Source organism: Ochotona princeps, chromosome 9 (assembly GCF_030435755.1).
Source record: "Ochotona princeps isolate mOchPri1 chromosome 9, mOchPri1.hap1, whole genome shotgun sequence".
In the NCBI taxonomy this organism is placed as follows: domain Eukaryota; kingdom Metazoa; phylum Chordata; class Mammalia; order Lagomorpha; family Ochotonidae; genus Ochotona; species Ochotona princeps.
Genome location: NC_080840.1, coordinates 52,369,240 through 52,393,860, shown reverse-complemented (window position 1 = coordinate 52,393,860; position 24,621 = coordinate 52,369,240). Strand labels below are relative to the sequence as shown.

The 24,621-nt window shown below is 39.0% G+C and overlaps 1 protein-coding gene across 6 annotated transcripts in view; it reads right to left on the bottom strand.

Annotated features, from left to right (window-relative positions):
* Positions 1-1,082: 1,082 nt before the first annotated feature.
* Positions 1,083-24,621, bottom strand: part of TRIM55 (tripartite motif containing 55) — a 42,775-nt gene continuing 19,236 nt past the window's right edge. Inside the window, exons 5-11 of one of the 6 annotated variants that reach the window (XM_058668687.1) lie at positions 22,316-22,549; positions 21,964-21,986; positions 21,743-21,867; positions 20,252-20,508; positions 18,583-18,882; positions 17,176-17,263; positions 1,083-2,115 (exon numbers count right to left, since the gene is read on the bottom strand). In XM_058668687.1, coding sequence (XP_058524670.1) covers positions 2,105-2,115; positions 17,176-17,263; positions 18,583-18,882; positions 20,252-20,508; positions 21,743-21,867; positions 21,964-21,986; positions 22,316-22,549 — 1,038 coding nt within the window. In that variant the 3' untranslated portion in view covers positions 1,083-2,104. The remainder of the gene's footprint in view (positions 2,116-17,175; positions 17,264-18,582; positions 18,883-20,251; positions 20,509-21,742; positions 21,868-21,963; positions 21,987-22,315; positions 22,550-24,621) is intronic. The other 5 variants (XM_058668685.1, XM_004588015.3, XM_058668688.1 and 2 more) reach the window with 5 other exon arrangements.

Sequence of the window (24,621 nt, the reverse complement as noted above, 5' to 3'; positions counted from 1 at the left end):
GGGTGGGTAAGACGAAGCTTGTAGGCTCTTTGAGTCAACTTTTTCTTGTAAACGTCTCGGTAATAAAACGTCTTTCCAATCCTTGATCACTTGGTTGTGTAAGAGAATGCAGAATATTTATATTTTTAATAAAACCTGCAAAGGTGGTTGTGCCTTTATTCTTCCTCTTCAATGTTCACACAAGGAAACGCCCTCAGCTCCTAGCTTCCCCCTTTGTTCAGCGCAGGAAATGAAAGACAAACGTCCCGCATTTTATTTCCTACTAAAAACATAACACAAACTCATGTCAGAGCCTCACAGCGACCTGTACTGGCTTGGGCTCCTCTCTGCTCCCGAGGTGACTCATCTGAGGTTGACTTAAGCAGCTGGGAAAGTTGCTTCCAGCTCTGACACCTGGCAGTTCCACAAATAGAAGTTCAATCAGATTGGAAATATTTAACCCTGACTGATGTGAAATAGCTGCGGAGAGTGGGGACAAACGAAAGAGAGAAGAGTTGATTAGAGGAAATATTCCTCCAAACTAAGCGGCCAAAATACTGCTTTTTAAAAATTTATTTTTAAATGTGGAAAATAAATCTTTTAAAAAATATATTTTTCTCTATTTTACTTTGAGAATATCACTTTATCAAGATAGGACTTTAGTATTACAAACAATTTTTTGATGATTTTTCCAATCACTGCTTTTAATAGGAGACACTTGTTAGCATCTCCACTTAAAAACAACTACATTTATTGGCTATAAAGTGACACCTGGGAAAAAATTTATTTCAAGCAACTTTGTGACTTTAACAGCTACATAAATAACTGTCATATCATGTCTATGCCAACCCTAATTGCTTTGATTCTAAGGAATATGGATTATGTTTATTCCCTTTTAAACAGCACACCTAATTAGTTTTACAATGTATTTGGCCTTGGTAGCTTACTCTTACAAAATACAATTGCATGTTCAATTCTTTGAAATTAATTTGTATGAATGAGCACACTTCTTCCCCTGAGGCCCTTGAAATACATCTGACTAATAGATTAATGTGATAATAGGAGGCACCGAATGACTCACAATAAGACTAAATTTTTTAAAACTGCATTTATTTAAGAGTTCGTACAGAGTCAAGTTACATTTGTATACTGAGGGAGGCATTACAGCATCACAAATAAAACATGGTCTAAATTTACATATATTAATGTGTGTCATGTGTGCATATATATTTAAATATATGCAACTATTCTATAGTTTACCTACCAGATTGGTGCCACAGTGGACAACTGAGAAAGTAGACAACTCCAGCTGGAAGATCTTTTTCATATATCTGTATGACATATGAATAGAGCTATACAAATAGCTAAAACTAAAATCAGAAAAACGGCACAGGAGGCATCCTAGGGCTCCAGCCTTGTTGAAGCATCACCAGAGGTAAAGGAATTTCTGGACGTATGCCCAGGGACATCTACTATGGAAATGAGGACAAGTTTGTGGAACATTTCATAGCTTTGGTCAATGATTACCTTTTATCCACAATGGATAGATCAGTCACTACTAAACTGACACTGAGTTTCACTGACCACCCTCATCATTAAGGAGGAAAAGAAATAAGAGCCACGATGATATCATAACAAACAGCTAGTGCCTATTAAAGACAAGAGTGTAGTGCCTACTTTCATCAACACTTGCCACTCATTATCGACGCATACACATCTATCACACCTACACACCCTTCTTAATCTTTCCCACACAGTAAAAGATTCGCGTAAGAGCAAGTTTCTTTTCCCCAATGCTTTACTGTAGCTATTTTCTCAAAGTGTTCTCTTCCCTCAATGTGTTAGGTAAGTCATCTGGGATTAAAAGATTTTGCTTGTTTTTATTGTTTCCTTTGCAGAAATCCCATGAGGCGGTCCCATTCATCATCTGCATCACGTTAACTCCATCTAAGTCACCTGCTGCCTGTGTGCATTGCAGCCAGGCAGACAGTGTGGCAGCAGCTGGAATGCACATCACTCATTCAGGGAGTTCAACCATGAAAAGGAGAAGACGTGGCGAGCTGGCTCAGCACTAGCTCCACTTGTGCTCACTGAAGCAGCAACCCGGCTCTGCTGGGGAGGGGCCTCAGATCCAATCTGCAACAGGAGAAAACGTGAATCAGAGACAGAAAAGACGATCCTTTGGGAGTTGGCTCAGGTACTTTTCTACCGAAGATAGAGAATAATAATAACAGCCCCATAAAATAATACACGGAACATAATTATTACAGGAGGGGAAAGCAAGTTCAGGTTATTATCATGGCTATGGCCAAGAACCATGAAAGCAGTTCAAAACTGGATGATAGTAATGCATGCAGTGGAAGGAAGTTCTGGAAAAAAAAAGAATCCAAGCTTTTTAAGTTCACGTGTACATAATCTACTAAGAGAAAGGTCTCTTGAAACTAATAGAAATTTGAGTTTAGAAATGCCTACAGAAAAAAAAAAGAAAGAAAACCTAACTTCAAGGACATCACTATACTGCATTGACATTGCAGGGCATATTAATATAATTTCTCCATTGGTAAAGTAAGAAGTAATTTTTGAAAAACTAGAGGCTGAGATTTGAATAAATCATGAAGGGATTTCATTATCTAGGTAATGAAACCTAATAAAAAGATTTATATCAAAGCAAATGTAATATCAAAATTTCTAAATATAATCATCTTTTAGAAATGCTTGACAAATGCATATTATTATTTTGAATAAACTGAGCAATACAGGCTCATAAATAAACTTTATGCCCCTTTGAATTTTCAAAATAATGAATTAATTGGCATGAGTGACAATCATAGACGTCTTGCTGAAATGCAACTTGATTTAACTAATTTAACCTCTACCCTGAAAAATATGTGAAAAATACAGTTCTTCCAGGAAGAACTCTGGAAATGGATAAATTATATTCTCATGGCTTTATTGGTGAAAACAACCCACCACATTAGAATTTCATTCCAAAGCAATGAAACAGCCACATGCATTAGGCCAGCTCAGCAGCCCTGGGTAACTGCACAAAGCTTCTAAATGAATGGAAAAAATACCCAGCCAGGCAGATCACACCATTGGTAACTATACTGCTTCACTGCCCCTCCAACTATCTGAAGAGAAAAATGAGACTTTGATCTTCACCTTACCAGAGTACACCCTAACTATGTTTTGGAATGATGTTTCAAAATCAACAAAATGATCCCAAGTCTTCATGGTTTTGCAAGATCTGTACACTGGAACTGTAAAATACTATTAAGAGAAAACAAACTGAACAACATGGCATTGGGCCAAATAGAAGGATCAGAATCATGAATATCAGTAAAATGTCAAATCTCCCTCAGCTAACTTGTAGATTTAAAGCAACAGCAGTCAGAATCCCACACAATCACTGCTGGTCTGTATGTATGTTGCTCTTTGGTAGAAAGTTAAGGAAGATCATAGCCATACTGGAATAAAACTAAGCACCTAGTTTCTAGGATACAATAGCTAATGTAAAAAGTGAAACTGACCCTTTTCTCTGCCCCTCCTCCACAAAGATGCTGCTAGATTATTTTGGTACTGAGTTAGGTGTGTCTAGATTCCTTGCAATTGAAGTAACACCCTTTGAGAAACCTGTATCTGCTGACACATGATGAATTCCTCCCTTTGTCACCATAATCAATTTATCCTCATTAATCAACTAGAGAGAACTTCCTTGACAACTATTCTGAAATATCTCAAGGATGATACCAGAACTGCTGGTGATTAAAAGCCATTTGGAACTGAATAGATATATAATGCTTTTCTGTACCAAAGATTAAAATTTTATCTTCCATTTGAAGTATCTTAGTTTTCTTTATACAGCAGCCTTAAACATATTTGTTTACATAATAAGGCAGGAAGCTACCATTGGAGGTGGAGCTGAGATTTGAACCCAAGCACTCCTATAATGGAATAAGCCCTTCCTAAATGGCATTTAACTACTGCACCCAACATTGCACCGAATATGGGATTTCAGAGGGAGAGTGAATTAAAGACATTCTTTCCTTTACCCATCGCCACATGGGCTCATATGTATCCTTTCAAATTGTTTCCCAAAATTGACTGTCCTCTATTACAGGAGATGCCATTTCTTGAGAATATTGGTGTCTTTTAAAGCAGAACAAGGCACCTATCTCTACTTGCTTTTTTGCTACTTGTATCCCAGTCTAGGCTGGAACATACACTAAGGCAAATGAGAATATTTGTCCCATAGTATTGCTACAGTTTATAGACTGTCTTCAGTTGCAAAAATAAATTAACAAATACAAAATCGTCATTGGACACAGTCTTCTACCACCGTGCAGTCGCAGATTTGACAAACATGTTCAATCAGAAAATAAAATTTGAAAATGCAATAAGGAGTCCACATTTTCCCTCTGACTCAACTGTCAGATCCAAAAATGCCAAAAGTCACAAAACACCTGCAGAAACGAGGTCTAGACCCTTAATGAGAGGAGAAATTATTTTTCTTGGATGATATTGACCAGGACTTTTGAATGTTCACAAATCAGATTCAGTTTAATATTTATGAATCAGATTCAATTAAAACACAAGATTCTTCTTTTCCTTTGACTTTATTTTGTTACTGCTAAACACCCTTGGAGAGGGAGAATGAACATCAGGTTTTGATACCAGGGGATTGCTTCAATGCACAGAAAGTCAGAATGAGCTGAAGCAGCACCACCCAGAGTCTGTGACCTGAAGTCATCATCCTTGACAAGTTAGGTCATCCAGACCACTCCTTGATGGTGGGGATTAGGGACCACACATTCCACCAGAGGCTTGTGGACATCTGATTCTCTCTATGCACAGGACAGACATGGGTTACAGTGTTTATTGGACCTTCATGGCATGACTGACATTTTGAAAAAAAAAGTGAATTAGTTGCAAAAAAATGTCAGAAGTAAGGGTGCAGAGAAACGGGAACCTTTGTGCATTGTTGGAGGGAATGTAAAGTTGCTACAGAATGCAGTATGGAGGTTCCTCCAAAAAATCAGAATCACCATACAATCCAGACACATTGCTTTAGGTTATATACCTAAAAGAACTGAAAGCAGGAATCCAAATGGCTATTTGCACATAACGTTCTTCACAATAGGTAATTGGTAGGCTACAATATACTCACAAATGGGGAAGGTAAAAAGATGGAAGATCTCTCTCTCTCTCTCTCTCTCCCTGTAGCTCCAACTTTCAAATAGATACTTTAAAAAAAAATCCTACACTAAAAGCTGGGCCTGCAAGTTGTGTGGGCAGTGCAGAATTTTACCAACATGGTACCTGAATGTTACTAAGTCCCTCTTTCCTGATGACATGCACCTCTCCCGCTGTCACTACTGCCTTTTGCCTCCCTTGCTGTTAGGTTGGTTTCTGCTGCCTTAATTCAGAGTAGAATTAAGACGAAAGCAGGCTATGCCTTACATTTTATGGACATTTTTCTATTCCTTCACCTGTTTTCAGTGGTATTAGCTTCTTAATAAGAAAGTATCAAGGGAAAGAAAGTTAATGCTTAATAGTCTTTGGTTTTTATGCTGTTCTTTCTCAAATGATCAATCTCCACTACCCTTGACTCTGTCCCCTTAAGATTTATTTTTCTTGTGTTCTATTGCCCCAGATTTCTCCGATGGTCATCAAACTGAGAAAATATATAAAAAATTAAGACACTAATGCACCATAACACACCTCATCTACACTGCTGTCAGGCAACATTTTATATAGAAACACATTCCCCATTCTAAAGATGACTGATGTCGGAAGACTAAAAACAATATTGAAAGCTCTGAGGAAATGTGTTCGGGCTTCCAAACCCTCTGCCATTCCTCACTCTCTTAATGTTGCAGTGAATGTCTGTCAGAAATTCAACCTCACAGAGAGTCTGGTTACCACTATAGGCTAAATTCCAACCTTTCTAGGCTTTTCAAAAGAAACCTTTCCCAGTTACAGTAAAATCCATTTGTCATAAAGAGATAGGTATAGGAAGGGTAGAGTTACACTCGAGGCTACTGAGTGGGCAACCACCCAGTATTCATCCTGTACCTGCTAGGTTGGGTGGGAGAATCAATGCCAGGTGCTGGAAACAAGAGTAGAGTTGTTGAGGCCATGTTTAGAATGTTTATTCAGAAGGATCAAGTTCAAGTATTGGCTTGCTCCCCTACTTTACATTCTTGAACCTTGGGCTCTTGGATAGCTTGAGATGATGGATTTCTGGCTGGGAAGGAAAGTACAGCCAAGAACTCAGGCCACTCACCAACTGCGACAAGCAACTGAGATATAGTCCATGGCTCACAGCCAAAGGTCTAAGCCTTGGAGAACTCTATTCACAGCAGCTCTGCCAGCAGAGGCATCTAAGGAATGGAGATATTTCTTGCTTGGGGCAAAGGAACCAAGATATAGTAGGAATGAATCAAAAAGCTGTGAAAAAAACAAAGCATACTCTCCATGAATCACAGAAGAGGAAAAGAGGGGGCTCACAAGAGAGCTCTGGAAGGAAGGCACTCCCTAAAATGCACATTTCCTGAGGAGTTGCAGGTGGATACCTGACTGGTGAAGAGGATGGAGGAATCGTTGATCTGGGGGCTTCGTTGCCATTAGCTAGTTACTTCTTACTAAGGGATGGTCAGGAGCTGAGCAATTTCTTCTCACACATGGAAGGAGAATAAATTAAACTCACTCATTGCTTTCTCTAGAGTAGGATAGAATGGTCTATTCTGTTTCCTTGACTTCAAACATGCTGCCTGGGAATTGAAAGGGCCATCTGGGGAGCAGGTTACAGATGCAGATGTTACAGCCTGGCAAAACCTGAAAGTCAGCCTTGCTGTCTATAGATTTGACAATGGAATGTCTGTGTGTGCTTCACTCTTTCTGAAAACAGAACTGTATTATAAACATTTCGACTTTGGATTCATTACAAAGAAATTCTTGACCTCATGTTAGGCAAATAGGCCAAACAAGTTCATCTCAAGTATGAAGGGAGGTTGGTGGTGCTGCTACACCTGATTTGTAGACAGAAAACTAAACCTAGGAAATTTAAGAAAGCTGCTTAAGGAACGCTAAAGTACTGAGCACTGTTAATAATGACCACAAATCCAAAAGGAAAAGGGTACAGCTGGTGCTGATGTGGGGCAATCCCACCCAAGGAAATCAAATAGAACAAGGCCAGCTGGTCAGGAACATGGGCTACAGCTGAAGACTTGGACTGCTCTCAGTTGGCCATGGACAGCCACACCCCTGCAAATGGCAGAGACCCTAAATGACTCCGTTCGTGAAGCTGTGCCAATATATCATGAGGGACAAATCCATGGCAGGGTCATCCTGATTTTGGCTCAGTCACTGCAACCTAGGTGAAGTGGGGATTCACTCATTCTTGAATGCTGATTTGGATCTAACACATGACTAGTCAAACTCCATGATGGAGGATGAAGGTCAAATAAGAAAGCACTAAGCCTCACAATATGGTCTGGAGCAAGTCACACATCCTTGAGAATGCCTATTCCTTCCACTGTAAAATGGGAAACTTCTTATTTCCTACTATCCAGGATTGAGTAGTTTGAGATCATCTCTCTGAGATATGTAAATTACCCAGCCATGTACACACATTGGTTACAGTGACTACCACATGCCGTCAGAAGTTGTAAATGCAATAGTACGATAATGGATGAACTCTGCACTGCTTGGGATGTTGTCAGGAAAATGCCATTTCATTGCAACCAGTGAGAAACACAAATAAAGTCAGAGAGAAAGCCACAGAAAGTACAACACTAACAAGGGTCTTAGGTTAAATCAGAATAATAACAATTTTAACAACATAGGAAGCAAAACTCAACTGGTTGTGTGGTAACAACTCCCCCAGAGAACTCTCCTCAGCGCCTATTTTCACAGAAATGTAGAACTGTAGGCACAAGTTGCCAGGGGAAATGAATTTATTACATTGCTCACACACAATTTACATTACATTTCCCTCCTTAAAATGGATCGATCTATTTTAGCTTCCTATTAGAGGGACATTTACTTATGATGCTATTTGATCCTAAGAGACAGAGTCTATAGTTTTACTGTTGATTTTTTTTGTCCTTTTAGTAAAATTGACAGATATTAGGTATAAATTTCCCAGCAGCAGAAAGGGAAAAGGAAACAGAAAGATGAAAATTACAGTTGTAGGATATAAGTGCAAGTGCAATAATGTTAATGTAACATTCTTGTTAAGATTGCCTTTCTAATAACAAATAAGTCTTAAAAGAAAAGATTTACTTGCTAAAGGAAATATCACTACCTCCTGTAATTTTTTCTTTGTAAAGATGCCTACATCCCACAGTCATAACTCCTCATGAGCTCCAGGATTACTGTTCTGCAGAAAATGTAGACCAGTCCTGAGCACTGATCAATGTGGTAGTATTTTTAACAAGTTGAAATTCCAGCACCATCAGGGTGCCTGGCATCTCAGGGGTGTTAAGTTGAATCTTCTAATTTATAAAACATAAAGCAATCATTTTCAGTAAGAATTTGTTTGCAAATAACTTGACATTTGGAATCCTTCAATTAAATGTGAACAACATAGTTAGATTCTCATTCATTTCAATTCGTTTTGGGAAATCAAATAAATAACTTAAAAGAACAGAAGACCTATAGTCACACCCACGGGAAATCATTTTCTTGGTCTACTGTGCTATTTATTTGTTTATTTATTCTTATTTATTTATTTATTTACACTCTAATCTTATGGAATTAATCTCACTCATCAACGGTTTTAGCCTTCCAGCTCCTGGTAGCTCTCACATTTTAGTCTCTGGTGGCATCTAGATGTTTGCACTTGAAGTAAAAGTATGGTTTGTTTTAAAACGTCATTTGTGTGAAGATAATTTTTTTTGTATGTTATGCATGGTGAAGATGCAGGGCTCATACCTGCTAGTTTTCCTTGGAATTTTGGCTCTTTGTAGGAAAATGGGAATATTTCAACGGGATTGAATCTTTGGGTGAGAAATTTGAGAGCCTGAGAAGTAGAAATTGTGTTTCAAAAAGAGAAGGGAATCGGGCTCGGCAGCGTGGTCTAGTGGCTAAGGTCCTTGCCTTGATCCCACATGGCTGCTGGATCTAATCCCGGCAGCTCCACTTCCTCTCTATCTCTCCTCCTCTCAGTATATCTGACTTTGTAATAAAAATAAAATAAAAAAGAGAAGGGAATCTTTGTTAGCTTCCAGTCTTTATCACCTTGTCTTTCCAACATATATGTAAACATATAGAAGGGCAGTGATTGGGAAACAGCTCTTCCACCAGTTTGTTTACTCCACCAAACGTCTGGTGTGCCAGGCCAAAGTTAGAAGCCAAGAACTCTTCCTGGGTCTCCTATATGGGTGGCAGGGGCTTAAATATTTCTAATCATTTTCTACTTTTCCTGGCTCATTAGCGGGAACCTGGAGTGTTGGCAGAACAGCCAGGACTTGAACCAGTACTCTGAAATGGAATGCTGGCAATTAGTGCCTTCACCTATTGTACCACAACCTGGGTCCCTAACCCTTGTTTTATTAACACTTTAAACCATAGGATCTGCATGTCCTTCTTTCGTTTTTCCTTTCCCTTCCCTTCTTCCTTCCCTTTTTAAAATGTTTTATTTCTTTCTTTTCTCCTAGAACTGCATTTATAACGTCACAGGGCAACTGACAAATAGAAGATCAGTTTAGACACAGTAGACTTAATCAACTAACTTCATTGGAATTTTTCAAACACTTCACCCAACAACAACAGCAACAGAAAATATCAGTGCTTTCAAGTACTTGTGGAATATTCATCAAGATAGATAATATTCAGGGTCTTAAAAACTCTTAATAAACTTCAAATGATTGGAAACATATAAAGTATGTACTCTCTCAACATTAAAATTAGAGCAAAAGTCAAACAGAAAGATATTTGCAATATCTCCACATGTATGGAAATTAAATATCACTCACCTAAATAACTTATGATCAAAGAAGAAGCTATGAGGTTAATTAGAAAACATTTTGGGAAAAAAATACAAAATATTAAGACTTATGGGATGCAGCTAAAGCAGTGATTAGAAGAAAATGTACAGCATTAAATGCTGATATTATAAAACAGCAAAGATTTCAAGTCATTAATCCAAAGTTTCAACCTAAAAAAATAACAGAAGATTAAGCCCAGAACTAACAAAGAAAAGAGTAACAAACAGATAAAATACAAAAAGTGGCAAAAAAAAAAAAAAAAGAAAATCAATATTGAGAAAAACTGGTTTTTAAAAGTCAGTTAAGCTGGTAGCCAAAACAATGCTGAAACAAGATCAAAGCTGGAAGACATCTATTGCTGTATTTCTGGACTCTATAAAGCCAGAAGAATCAAGACAACATGATATTCCCAGAAGAACAAACACATTGTTCAATGATACAAAACAGAATCCCGAGATAGACCTACACATATTCATTCAATTTAATTTCTATAGAGTTATTCAGATAATTCATTAAAGACAAATTTCAATAAACAGTGCATGGAAAAATGGATGCCCATATGTAAAACAAAAAACAAACAACAACAACAAAAAGCACATCTCAATCCTTACCTCACACATACAAAAAGAATAACAAAATCATCTTAGACCTAATTTAAGAGCTAAAACTGTAAAAATTATCGAATAAAAGGTGGGAGAAAATCTGATTTTCCAAGTTAAACAAAGATTTCCTAAACAGGATACCAAAAGCCTGGATTTTGTCAAAATGAAAAATATTTATTTTTCAAAATACAGTAAGAAAATGATAAACAAAACCAGTCAAAGATTGATATAAAATGCAGGTGTATATCAGTACTTGCAGGAGGGTCATTTCCTGACTACCCAGTGGACATCAAAAATATGAATGCCCCAGAGTCTTAGATACAACTGCACCATATTTGCATTTAGTTCCCATACATTCTCACACTTTAAATCATAGCTAGATTACTTACCATACTTACCACAATTTAAGGGCAGAGATGTAAATTGTTACACTGAATTGTTCAGTGAATACTAGCAAGAAAAAAAGGCCTGTACATGTTTAGTAAAGATGTGATCTTTTAAGATATTTTCAATCCCTGGTTAAATATGCAAGCTTGACAACACAGGCTCAATTCTTTGCAAAACAGCTAAAAATATTTGATAAGTATGTTTCATCCAGAGTGCATAAAGAACTTCCAAGTAAACAAATAACTCAATTAAAAATAGAGGAAATTTGGGCCTTGTGTGGTGGCCTAGCAGCTAAAGTCTTTGCCTTGTGCGCGCCAGGATCCCCTGTGCGTGCCGGATCATGTCCTGGCAGCCCCACCTCCCATTTAGCTCCCTGCTTGTGGCCTGGGAAAGCAGTCGAGGATGGCCCAGAGCCTTGGGACCCTGCACCCATGTGGGAGACCAGAAAGAGCTCCTGGCTCCTGGTTTTGGATAGGCTCAGCTCCTGCAGTTGCGGTCACTTGGGGAGTGAACCATCAGATGGAAGATTTTCCTCTCTCTCTTCCCCTCTATATATGTCTGACTTTGCAATAAAAATAAATAATCTTTAAAAATGGAGGAAATTTATGAGCAGTTATTTCACAAAAGGAATTACAAAATTGATTAATAAGAATACATTTACCTATATTAACAAGCATACATTTACCTATATATCCTAAGGATATACTATACATATAAATTATAGCGGCTTACATGTAAAAATACTGATACAATACCACAGGGTAGCAAGGGTGCAGAGGAGCCAGAGCTCTTGCACAATGCTGATACGAACATAAAATTGTATAGCCATCACAGAAAATTTGGAGAGTTTGCTTTTGTTTGTTTTTTTTTAAGATTTATTTTATTTTTATTGCAAAGTCAGATATACAGAGAGGAGGAGAGACAGAGAGGAAGATCTTCTGTCCGTCCAATGATTCACTCCCCAAGTGACTGCAACGCTGGTGCTGTGGCGATCCGAAGCCAGGATCCAGGAACTTCCTCCAGGTCTCCCACGTGGGTGCAGGGTTCCAAAGGGTTGGACCATCCCAGACCACAAGCAGGGAGCTGGATGAGAAGCGGGGCCGCCGGGATTAGAACCGGCGCCTATATGGGATCCTGTCACGCTCAAGGTGAGGACTTTAGCTGCTAGGCCATCGCGCCAGGCCCTGGATAGTTTTTTAATAGTTAGTTATAAACTTGCCATACAATCCAAAATTTCCACTCCTGGGTATTTACTTAACAGAAATGAAAACATATTCACACATCCTACATGTTAAATGTTCAAGGCAGCTTTATTTATATTAGTCAAATTGTGATGTATCCTAACCACCCACTGAAATAATAATTAGGAATAAAAATTGAGATAATGATCTGTGCAATAAAATGGCTGGATCTTAAGAGTAGTATTCTAAGTGAAAAGAGACAGTCACAAAAGTCCATGTACTATATATTTCCATCTACTCATTTAGAATTGCACACAATTCTAATAAAGAGCAAGCACATCAGTGGTTGCCAAAAGGTTGAACTATAGTGAGCAGACTAACTATAAAGGCACTTGGAGAAATTTTAAGGGGTTGGTAGACATAGCCTCTATGTTAACTGTGGTGGTGGCTATATAACACTACAGATTCGCCAGAACTCATTGAATTGTACACTTAAAATGTATAAGTTTCAATATATGTGTATTTAGAAAATGCTGGCTTTAAAAATCAATCATCATTTATTTCTCTGTTCATCCAACATTTTGTGACTGACTCTAATGAGTACATTCTTTCTTTTTCAGAGAAGTGAAGAACATTTAGGTGGATTTCAGATTTGTCACCATGGATTTTACAGTTTGTGGCACTTGAAACAACAACTGTGTAAAACATTCAGCCAAATGGGTGCCTACAAAGAGATACTAGTACACACTTAGTAAATGGGGATTTATGTATCTGCTTGAATAACTACATTTGAAGAAATACAATGAACTATTTCTTTAAGAATCTGTTGCTACTCTTGTCACCAGAATGACTTGTAACAGCCCTAAGTCCACAGCCCTACCCATGAAAATCTCCTGTAATAAATGACAAAATTCTTAATGGTAGATTTGGCCCTCTCCAGTGTTGTATAACAAACCACTCTACTCATTGAGAGGTTCTTTGGTTTTCCTAGAAAGAAAACTCAAAGTGAACAGAATTAAAGGCCCAGAAGGGGAGGACATTGTGGTGCAATGGGTTAAACCTGCATCCCAAATTAGAATGCTGGTTTGCATCAATCCAGCTCCTTACTAATGCGCCTAGGAAGCGATGATGATGGTTTAAATGCTTAAGTTTCTGCCACTCACACAGTAGACTGAGCTGCAGTTCCTGACCCCTGGCTTATACCTAGCCCAGCGCTGGCTATTGAGGACATTTGGGAGGAAAGTCAGTTGATGAAAGATCTCTCTCTCCCATCCTATTAGAAAAATAAGAAATTAAGTGTCTACATTCAGATGCAGAAGTAGCTCCAAGACTGAAATGGAAGTCTTTCATCTTAATTTCATTCATACTTGTATTGTTCAGAGTCTTGGTGAAAGTTCTGCCCAACTTGTTTATCATTTACAAGTTTAAAGAATGGAGCATGTGTGAAAAGTGGCTATTTTCTTCTTGAGACAACAAATAGCTATGATATGGTAAAGATTTTAGCTGTAATCATCACCACCTCTGTGTTCTTGAATTACATGAGCTATGGTTCTTAATACAGGCAGAAATTACGGATACTTCAATACCAAGGTTCTCAGCTCTCACTAAGATGTGTGCGGTTCAGTGTGGGAGAATGAGGGAGGGCTCTGACCTTGAGGCAGCTGCTGTGTCTTGCTCACATATAAGTCAGTGCAGCTGCTGAGTTAATCCAGCTGCTGAATGGTTTGGATAAATTTTTCCACACAAGGCAAGTAAGCTGCAACAGGACGGAAGAGAATGGAACCTGAATAGGGTTTTCATCACTGCTATTTCTACTTCTATAAAAACTTAATTGACACTTATATTTTCAGTGAAATTCTCAGTTGTCCACAAGGAATGGGAAGGTCTGTTGACAGTGCCTGTGTTCACACTCAGAGCATCGAAGGGCTAGTTCTGGGAGAGGAAAGACCTCAGATAGAAGCCGTTTGACAAGGAAATGTTCACCAGGAGACAGATCCAAGACATGATGTCACACAGACTGCTTTCTAACAGCTGTCAACTTGTTTCATAGCCTATACTTTCCACCTGATTTTGGCCTTATGTTCTGATGTTGACTTGCACATAGCATCATTTTTTTTAAAAATAAACTTTAAAGTTTATTTAAAGTAGTTTATTTGAAGTAGGTCAAATATTGCTTCTACCAAGCTCTATTCACTGATTGAGCACACAGTTAGCATAGTCTAGAAAGATGGTGAATCAGAAGGTGATCCTGCAGCTAATGACTAGATCAGATAAGGGGTCTTTGCCTCTGGGAGGCACAGAGGTGACAGGTTCAAAGTACCACCTGCAGAAGGATGAATAGGAATCAGAACACTGCATAAGATTTCAATTCTTGTTTGTTTATTTGTTTTGACAAACAGAATGACAGAGAAGAAGAGACAGATACAGAGATCTTTCATCCACTAGTTCACTATGCAAATGCCCACAACAGTTGGGACTGGGCCAGGGTAAAGCAAGGTGCCAGAACTCCACCCAGGATTCCCACATAAATAACAGGGGACCAAATACCTGGGTCATCATCCACTACTTTCCCAGGAGCATTAGCAAGGAGTTGGGCTGGAAGTGGAGCAGTTGGGACTTGAACCAGTGCTCTGATATGGGGTACTAGAGTTGTAAGAGGTGACTTGATACTATAAATTTTTTTATGAAGATAAATCTTAACCTTGTTGAGGAATTATTTTTTTCTTAGAGAATGAAAATGAGAAAAGCAACAATGTTTCTCTGATCTCATAAAGATTAAAAGTCCCATCTATCACTGTTACAGAGGACTGATGTTTATTTATTTATTTGAAATTAATTAGAGACAGAGAAACAAAGATAGAAAAACAAATAAAATGCTCCCTACTCGTGATTCACTTCGCAACTGGTTGCAATGGTCAGGGCTGAGTTCAGGTGAGGGCCAGCAGCTGCAATGCAACTGTTGAGCATCACAAATCATAAACAGCAAAACCAAGGGCAGGCTTCCCTGTGTGAATGGATGCAAGGAAAGCATGTGGAATTAGAGCATGTACCTCCCTAAACATATTCAGCTCAGCCTCAGGGAGTTACAGATCAACCTGTGAACCCAAGACGCTCCTGAGGCTCTGAGGCAACACCAGCCCTGGCCTGGGGCCACCTAGTAAAGAGTGGCTCCCTCCCCAGAATCAAGGGCTCTTGTAGTACACCCCAAACATTCAAGGCAAGGCAATAAAGCATGAATTCCAACAAGTCAATCTTCCGTGGGATAAATGTTATTCTGGTAACTGAATTCTGAGGTGGTGTTGGTAAACAAGCCCTGCAAAAAAAAAAAAAATTCAGAGGCCAGGGATTTGCTACAATGAAGAGGTTTCTATTGGCAGGACCAATATACCTCAAGAACCAAAGAATGGTATCCTGTCATCATCAGGTTTCCTTCTCTTTATGAGAGGCCTGTATTTTAAGGTGTTCTGCAAGACTGTCAATCCACCACTCCCTATCCCATCCCACCTGCCTCCCCTAATCTTACCAGACACACATAGGGATATGAGCATACAGGGCAGGGCTCAGAGGATGGCAGCCATGAAGCGTGGCATTCCCCCTGCAGCCTCAGAGAAGCATTACAAGGACACATGTTGACAAAAACCCAAACTCGAATTCTCAGAATTGTAAACAGAACTCTTCAGACAATTATTCAGATCCACAGTTATGGCCCTGGTTCTAATCAAGTACAGTGTCTCCTTTCTCTGTATGTACCCTCCTAAGTCTACTGCCAACATTTCCCCCGCCCCAAGTTGTTGATTGCCAGTAACGTCAAGCCAATAACGTTAGGAGCAACTACAGAGCTAAACAGACCATATGACTGCTCAAAATACTTCAGAGTGCACAAATTTCCACCTGACTATTAGGCTTTGGAAGTACAGCCTGCCCACACAAAGTTACAGACATGGCAGAGAAACATGGAGAGCCCATCATTTTTGTTGAGCAGATGGTTAACGAGGCAGAAAGGAAGTCTGTGATGGCGCTTCCAGAAGAGGCAGTGTTGACCCAGGAAAAATCATTGAGATGGAACTACCTGAGACCTTTCAGCACCAGGAACTTTGAATTGCTTTGAGCTGAAGCACAGAGAGGTTTTAAGTCCAGTGGGATCGTTTGCTTAAAAGTTCATGGAGTTTGAATCTTTAAATATTAATTAAACAGATAGCCCTTAAGAGGCTATTGAAGATATTAGCCCCAAAAAACCTCTGGATAGTAATCAAAAAAAGGTTTGATTAGGGGAAAACAAAATAAAAGGACTTTTCATAGTAATAAATAATAAGATGGCTTTCCTTTGCCTCTCCTTCATTGTGGTTGGTAAGTACACATTAGTGTTCTGGCTCTCTTTATTCATTCACACCTCACCTGGCTGCAATTCCCCAGATATTACTGTACTCAGATCACCTTTCTCTCAAAGACTTCCTCTCCTAGGAGAAATGCTGGGGGATGCTGGGTGAGGATTCAGAGAACTGAGGAGTCATCTCATCTACATGCCCAGCCATGCAGACAACGCTTAGGATAGCATCACTGACAGGAGTCATCTGACCATCTCTGGGCATCACTGATGTGTGTAGAGAGGCTGTTATGTAATATATGCTATGTAATTTGAATTTTCCTGAGTGAGTCCTTTGTTATTCCTCTTTACATGAAGAGCAGTGAGGCCTCACAACATTATGGATACCTTTTGAAAATAACTTCTCTTAACAGTCATTCTGGAGGACTCACTATTACTGGATTACTGAATAATTGCTGATGGAGTCCCTGTTCTGAGTCGAAGTTCCCCTCCATGCAGAAATAGAGAACTGAGCAATCCTCCTTCCCCAGTGCCTTAAGACAATTACATCTTAGGGAGCTTGAGGCCATGACATTATCTGAGAACAGGGTTCTTTTAAGTAACAAAGCCTCAAGATTGTTGGAGAAATTCATCTCCGGGCCTACAGAAGAGGAGCACTATGGAAGAAACTAAGTGAGATGTTAGTCAAGGGAAAAGAAAATATTTCCTACCCATTAAAGTACAAATCAAGCTCTGAATCTGACTCCAGATGTAGTGAAGTATGAGAAAAGCCAAAAGCACTAAGCAGATTGCTAACTCCTGTGAGAAAACAAGAAGAGAGCTTCACTGACATTATCACAAATAACATTGTTCAAAATCATTGAGATGGACTTTTTATCTGGGATTACAGCCCAACTACATATTCCTTAAAGGATATTATGCTACCATTTTCAGAAAACAATTTCTCTTCACTCAACTTTTACCAGATATGTAACAATACCCGTAACCTTTTCAGAAATCATCAAAACCTATTCCTCTTTTTTAAATCTAAAACTATTTCTAAAGGTTTTTCAAACCAAATATGAATTTTTGTCATTATATTTTCTTCTGTAAAACAAATATCTTGCACAAAAGAATGCTAGTTTTAATTCCCCAAACGTATTTCTTTTATTCCCTCATGAAATTAAAGTCCACTTGATTAGACACAGCTAAGCTAAAAAGTCTTTGTTGTGATCTTCATAGGTTTGTTGTTTATTTCTTACAATCCCTGATGACTTGGGAGCATGAAAACTAACTAGACAACACTTCTTGAACACAGTCTCTTGCCTAGGTTAAGACTCATACCCAAGACCACATTTAAGAACATTCATGAACACAAAGTAGCCAGGAACACTCTTCCTTGTGAAGAAACAGTCAAGGATTTCTGCTAGGGACTCTATAACACATGCAAACTTCTAACCAAGAGTTAAGAAAAGGAATGAACTTCAAGCTTTCATTACAACAACAAAAGGTATCAAAAGACACTTAAAAAAAATCCTAGCAGAGGATACCCTGTGCTTTTATGCTCTCAGGAGCACAAGCTTATGCAGCACAGGTTTAGCCAAGCCAAGACAATCTTTCTGTCTAGCCATAGCCAACATGCTCCCAGAATCCGTGAGTCAAAGCTTATGTTTCAGAGCGGACTTAAGACTAATTCCAACGTGCTCCTAGTGGTTGCTGGGAACAACACAAAAGCAGGTGATTAGTCTTTGGAAGCCCAAGAACAGAGGAAAAACTGACTGAGTAAGGGCAAGTGGCTGTCACAAAGGAGAAGCCTGGGCTCTGGCAGACACAGAAGACAGAGCAGCTTTCAGGGGCATGTTGGAAGGGCTGGCTTCCCTAGGAGACTAGGTGTGAGTGAGCTCTTCACAAAGACAGGGTACAGTCAGATTTGTTTTGTGCACTTTTGCTTTCACATAGTACTTCAGAAAAAAGAAACGCCAACATGAATGGGGTTGGAGGTGCATTGTTTCTGTGTTTTTCCATGAACGTAGGTTCCCTCTACCCCTTTGAAAGCCCTTCTTTCTGGCTGAAGCCTATTGCAGCGGAACCTTAGGGGGTAAAAGGAAGCATTCAAACACAAGAGCACCAACACTAACCTGAGAAGTAGCTGCAGGTGAACTAGTTTCCTTACCACTCACTGCTGCCCTCTCATTGGCTGCAGCTTCTGCCACTTCTGCCTTCTGCACATTTGAATCCTCACAACTTGAGACCCCCATTTGTCCCAGACCTTCGCTCCCTTGGGTGTAAGATGGATTGGTGACGGCTTTCCGGGTTTGGCCTTTATACCAACTAGGGTACAACAAGGGATCCGCAGATGCTGCTGCTGCTGCTGCTGCTGCCAGGAGTGAAGTTTCAGACTCTGTGGTCTGTTGAGAGCCAGTGGGCACAACCTCCCCCTTCATCACAACAGATAAAGTCAAAAGTAAAAAAAAAAAAAAAGAGAGAGAGAGAGAGAGAGAACAAGAAGAAAAAAAAAAAGCAATCGATTTTAGTTCTCCTTGGGTTTGAACACTAAGCTCTGTGTGCAGTACCTACATGGCTGTCATAGTACAGTCAACACATATTTGGAAGTGCTAAGGGCGAAATACTGAAAACAGCAACCCCCCATCTGGGATCTGGATGTGCCCTCTTGTTTTCTGTGCTTGTCTTTCACCAAGTAGTATCCTGGGCAGTTAAAAAGCAGATTCGAGTGAAAGCTGGTTATGGGAGAAGATACTGGCCTAAATTAAATTTTTGGTGTTATATGAAGTACTATAAAGCCTCTTTTTAAAAACCCAAACTTGATATCATTGGATCAAATCTAACCTGCATTTGGTGAAGACCCTGTTTTCTATGTCAGTGTCACTGGCATACCTGGAATTTCAAGATTCTGGGAATCAAAGGCAATATTTTAGTCTGGTTTCCTGAGAAACAGAGTGCAGACTATACTTCTACATCAGAGTTTCCTTTCTGGGGTTCTGTGTCTACAGATAATTCCAGTGCACCCTGAAAGCTGATGTAAAACCACGACTCCTCTTCAATGAGTGCACAGGTTGGTTTTTGTCTGCTAGTGTCCTGGAGTCAGCATAAGGGCCTGAGAATGGACAATGGCATCTTGGTAACAGAGGTCAGCATATCAGGGGGATCTGGCTTGGGTTAAAGTCCTAAGATAAATTTTAAGTAATTATGTCAAACAAACAAACAAAAACAAGCTCATCAAATGGCTGATATACAGACAATCAGGCTTAATCTCCTTTCCAATGAAGTAAAGTTCTGACTATATTTCATGGTAAGCAACAGGGACATAAAGTAGTATGGTTTTTCCCTTTATTTTCTCTTTTATCTACAGACATCCAAAGTTCTGAAAATATGGCCACTTTTATTTCTTATATTGTTTCTCACATTATACCCTTTATCTGCATTCACAAAAGAACAAAAAGCAAACCCAAACACCATGATGTTGGTTCACTGTAGATTAACATGTAAGACACACACACACACACACACACACACACACACACACCTTCTAGACCAAGACTGCTTCAGATTTGAGGGTGTTATTGGTGGGAAAGTGGTAATAAATTAAGTCGTGTCTACCAATTATTACAACAATGAACCAGTTGAATCACCCAGAATACGTCTCCCTGTTCTGAAATGGTTTGTCTATGACATGCAAATGCCTGGTATTTTGTGATCTTTTTTGTAAGACAGAAAAAAGGCAGTTTCAGGCTGTTTAGGAAAGAAGGCGCCTGCCTGTCCTCCAGGAAGCAAAGCCTGAGTGATTACCTGCGTCACTGGAGCATCTGCAGTGGGCAGCAGGGTTGGAGAGGTTTCTGGAGAAGAAACTGGAAGTTTCTCTGGGGCCACCTCGAGCTCTGAGGCCAACTGAAGGGACTCCAAGCCTTTTTCTGGACTTTCATCTTCTCTGGATGACTCTATTTGGACACTTTCTATCTGTTCCACTTCTGTTACTTCTTCCCCTCCTTCTTCTCCTTCATCTCTTTCTTCTTCTTCCTCTTCCTCTTCTTCACCATCATCATCTTCTGGTAAGATATTTTAAAAATTGTTATAAACTACCAATGCAAACAGTCAGTAGTCAGTACTTACAGTTCAGTTTATGCTCAGAACTAGGGAAGTTTTTTCCAACAGACTCTTGATGATGGTCCAAGTGTGCATACATTTCTGATTCAGTGTGAGCAGGACAAATGTGCAGGAAGTATACCTGTCCTTCCTCCTCCCCTCCCCAGCATAAAGTCCTCACCTCCACTATGCTTATTTCCCTCGCCCCTCAGAGTCTATTCACATTTTTGTCCTAGTTTGCCACATCTAAAAGCTTCTGGAGGGCTAGGATTGCCACTCATCTTTCTCTTCTCACATGGAAAAGCGAATCTCTTCCCTATCACAGAAAATATTTTTAAAAGTCCTGTTTTAGTTTCTTATCTCCTTTGCTCACAGCATACATTCAATTTTGCCCTAGTTAATACCATGATTCTTCCCCCAAACCATTGATCTTAATATTCCCTCAGGAAACACTAAGAATATATAATATTAACTATTTTTTTAAAATCTTGATCATACATACTTGCTTTGAAAAAGATGTTTGGATGTTAGTGCAGTTGACTGTGCACTGAGTGGTTTAGCCAAGGAGTATCATCATCTAGATACGCTAGCATGAGTTCGGTTATCAAAGCTTGAAGCAACTCCAAGGCTATTTTCCTCTTTTCAATGATCTCTTAAGCATGAATTTCTAGGACTGGAAGTTCTTGGCCAAAGGGTAGAGATACATCTAGGGATGTAGTTACAGCTCATGGAGAGATTTACTTTTATTTCCAGATTTTGACTTATTTTATGACTTGCTTCTCTTCTTTTTCTCTAAAATTTGATTAAGCTGATATGCTACCTTATGTATTCCAGATGTTTTATACATTTTGTTCTTATGTCATCCTTAACCTTGCTATTAATAATAATTTTACATCCTTATAGCTAACATTTTGTGCAGAGTTGGAGCTGAGTTGTCATCATTACCACCATTATTAGCACTTGACTGTCCAGGGTCAAAGATCTGAAAATGTCATTAAAATAAGCATATGATATCCAAAGTCATGTAAACACTGTCAATAAACTATACGATCCTGTAATGAAGAAGAAGTTATTATGCCTTTAAGGTTGTGACATCCATTCTGGAGGTGATTCTGAAATATCCTTTTCCTCTCACTCAGTTCTTTGCAACTTTCAAATAACTGTAATTCTGGTCAAATTGTCAGAAGAATGACAAACCTCTGTAAAAATCAATTTCACGTATTACTTTTTCTTCTCTATTGAGGTTGACTGTGAAGTGGTTCATGTTCTCATAGCCACGATCTATTTCCTCCATCTGAAATGCCTTTGATGCTTCAGATATTCTGAAATGAAGACAAATTGCCAATTTCTGTCACATTTAAAACACACTTAGGTTTTTAAAATTATGTTTATTTTTCCTTAAAATAAAAATTACTTACTTTTGTAACAGAGTTTTGGCATTCTGGGAAAGCAAGCAAAAGAAATGTTTACTTACTTCTTTGTATTTAAAACACTGGTGAGACTTAATTTTGTCCTATTCAGACTCTGAGAATTCTCTAACTTAGTTTCCAAATGTCATAAACAACATTTTTTACCTCAGAACCTTCTTATATTTAAGATGTGACATTTACTGGATTGCTTAAATAGATGAAGAGACAAACATGTAGAGGGTTTACAGCTTTTGTTATTAAAATAGATGAAATATCCATGCAAGAATGAGAGTGTAGTAATAACTAATTTTGCAGCACCCACCTTTTGGATCTGTTCATCGGTATAAGAGAAAAGACTTACCTGCAAAAACACTGCCATTTCTGGCTCATCCATGAACTGGATGCCTGATTCAACCAACTTTGAGACATTCTCCAAGTGATCAGAATACTTTTTGATTAGTGTACGAACATACTCCAGTTTCTCCTCCTGAGTCCGGGTAATGACCTGTGCCATTTCATTCTTCCTCTCCTCCAGGATGCCATACAAGTAGTCAAACTTTTCACAAAGCTCTTGCTTCTGTTTTTTGCAGCATTCCTGTTGAGGGAGGGAGAGAGAGAGAGAGAGAGAGAGAGAGAGAGAGAGAGAGAGAGGAAGGGGGAAAAGGAGAGGAAGAGGGAGAGAGAGGAAGAGGGCAAAGGAAAGGAAGAAGAGAGAGGAGATAGAGAGAGAGAGAGAGAGAGAGAGAGAGAGAGAGAGAGAATTTCTTCCTTTTGTCTTTTGTTGGTTCATTTCCAAAATGGCTGGGTCAAGAGGAAGCCAGGAGCCCGGAGCTTCATCCAGGTCTATCACATAGGTATAGGAACTGAAGGACTTGGACCATCCTCCATTGTTTTCCCATGAGGATTGGCAGGGAGCTAGATTGAAAGTGAAACAGCAGGGACTCAACCTGGCACCTAAATGGAGATAACAGCATTGCAGGTGGTAGCTTAACTTACTATGCCACAACGCTAGCTTTATCAACTTTCCTGCTTTTACAGAGAATTTCCTAGAAATTACAGCAATATTTATTCCACTTTGTAGTTGGAATATATAGGTTGTGGGTTATATTTTTCCTTGGAGTGGGATGTATATGTATGTGTGGGTTGTGTGTGTGACACCTCTTAATTTGTATCCTTCAGTCTCTCTTTGCTCCATCTATACCCCTAGTGTCCTAGCAAATTGTGTAGCTTCCCAAGGGCTTCTGCATTTGCACTCCTCCTGTAATCAACTCACATGCCACAGTCAAACTAATTGTTGTGAGCATACAGTTCTAATCATGTCTTTTCTGCTTTGACTACTGTTAACACAAAGAACATTTAAACTTCATAACTGGTTTTCAATACTCCATTACAACCTGATTCCAACCTTCCTTCCTAATACTCTTCCATCATCCATTCCAAAATCTGTATTCTTATTAAAAAAAAGTGCTCACTGTTGTGGTTCATGTTTTTGCTTTGGTTTATAATGTTTCCCCAAATCACAGTTGCAAACTCTAAGCAATCTCAAAGACCTTATTTGGCACCACTTTTTCTTTTTATAATTCTTCCCTTTATTTCTATGCTTGAATTCCATCTTCTGAAATCCCCTATCAGTTGTTGATAATGGTCTAAGCCTTTATCTACCAGGTCCTCTGTCCAATACTGTCTAATTAGGAGAATACAGTATTTGGTCTTTGTCTCTGGAGACAAAGACTATGTTGGAAGTCTGAGCCCCTTTACCACTGAAGTGATAATTTTCCAATTGACATAGTCACTGATCTTTTGGGGTTTCATAGTATAGTAAGCGTGTGTATGTGTGTATATTTGGTGATCTCCTTGTTCCTGATCATCTCTGGCTTCAGGAGCTTTACAGATAAAGAGAAGTCTGAGAACCACAATAACCTAAACTGGCTCTTCTGCCCAGTGAGGGACTTCCCGGGATTCCAGTTAATTTATCTGATATCTCTAACCTCCGTATGACTCTTAGTTTTGTTTTGATAAACATTAACCTCTTTGGTGTTGTGTATGACTTTCTTTCTTTATAAGACATTCTAAGCCATAAACTTCTTGGGGATAGAATCTGGTCTGCCTACGATACACATACCATCTTGGATACAAGATATTTAATAAATACTTAGTGACTAGATTCTTTTGAAATGATTATTCATTTCTCTTCTATTTCTCTATTATTCTCAGAGTGATGGGGCATGGGGAAAACATCTAAATTGTTGATTGTGAAGATATTTCACACACAAATGTGCAAGAGACAAAAGCCTCACTCCATTGCTTTTCTTGGAACACAATTATTTATCATCACAATTTCTAACCAAATTGTAATGCATAAACAAGATTCAATGGTTCAAACCAATTTGACAGAAACTACCAGCTACTTTTGTCATCCATTCATTTACTTAAATAATTCATGATCATTTTTGTTATGTACTATGCAGAACTCTGAGAAACTGGGACTCAAAAGCTAGTTCAACATAGTTCATGTTTGCCAGGTGCTCATAGCTCATTAAATGAAAAACACTATGGGTCGGTGATATAATATGACATAGTAGTTTGACTAATGGAAATTATACCAGGCTTTACAGAAGCCAAGATGTGAGACCTTAATCAAATCCTTCATGTGGATGGGGAACATTT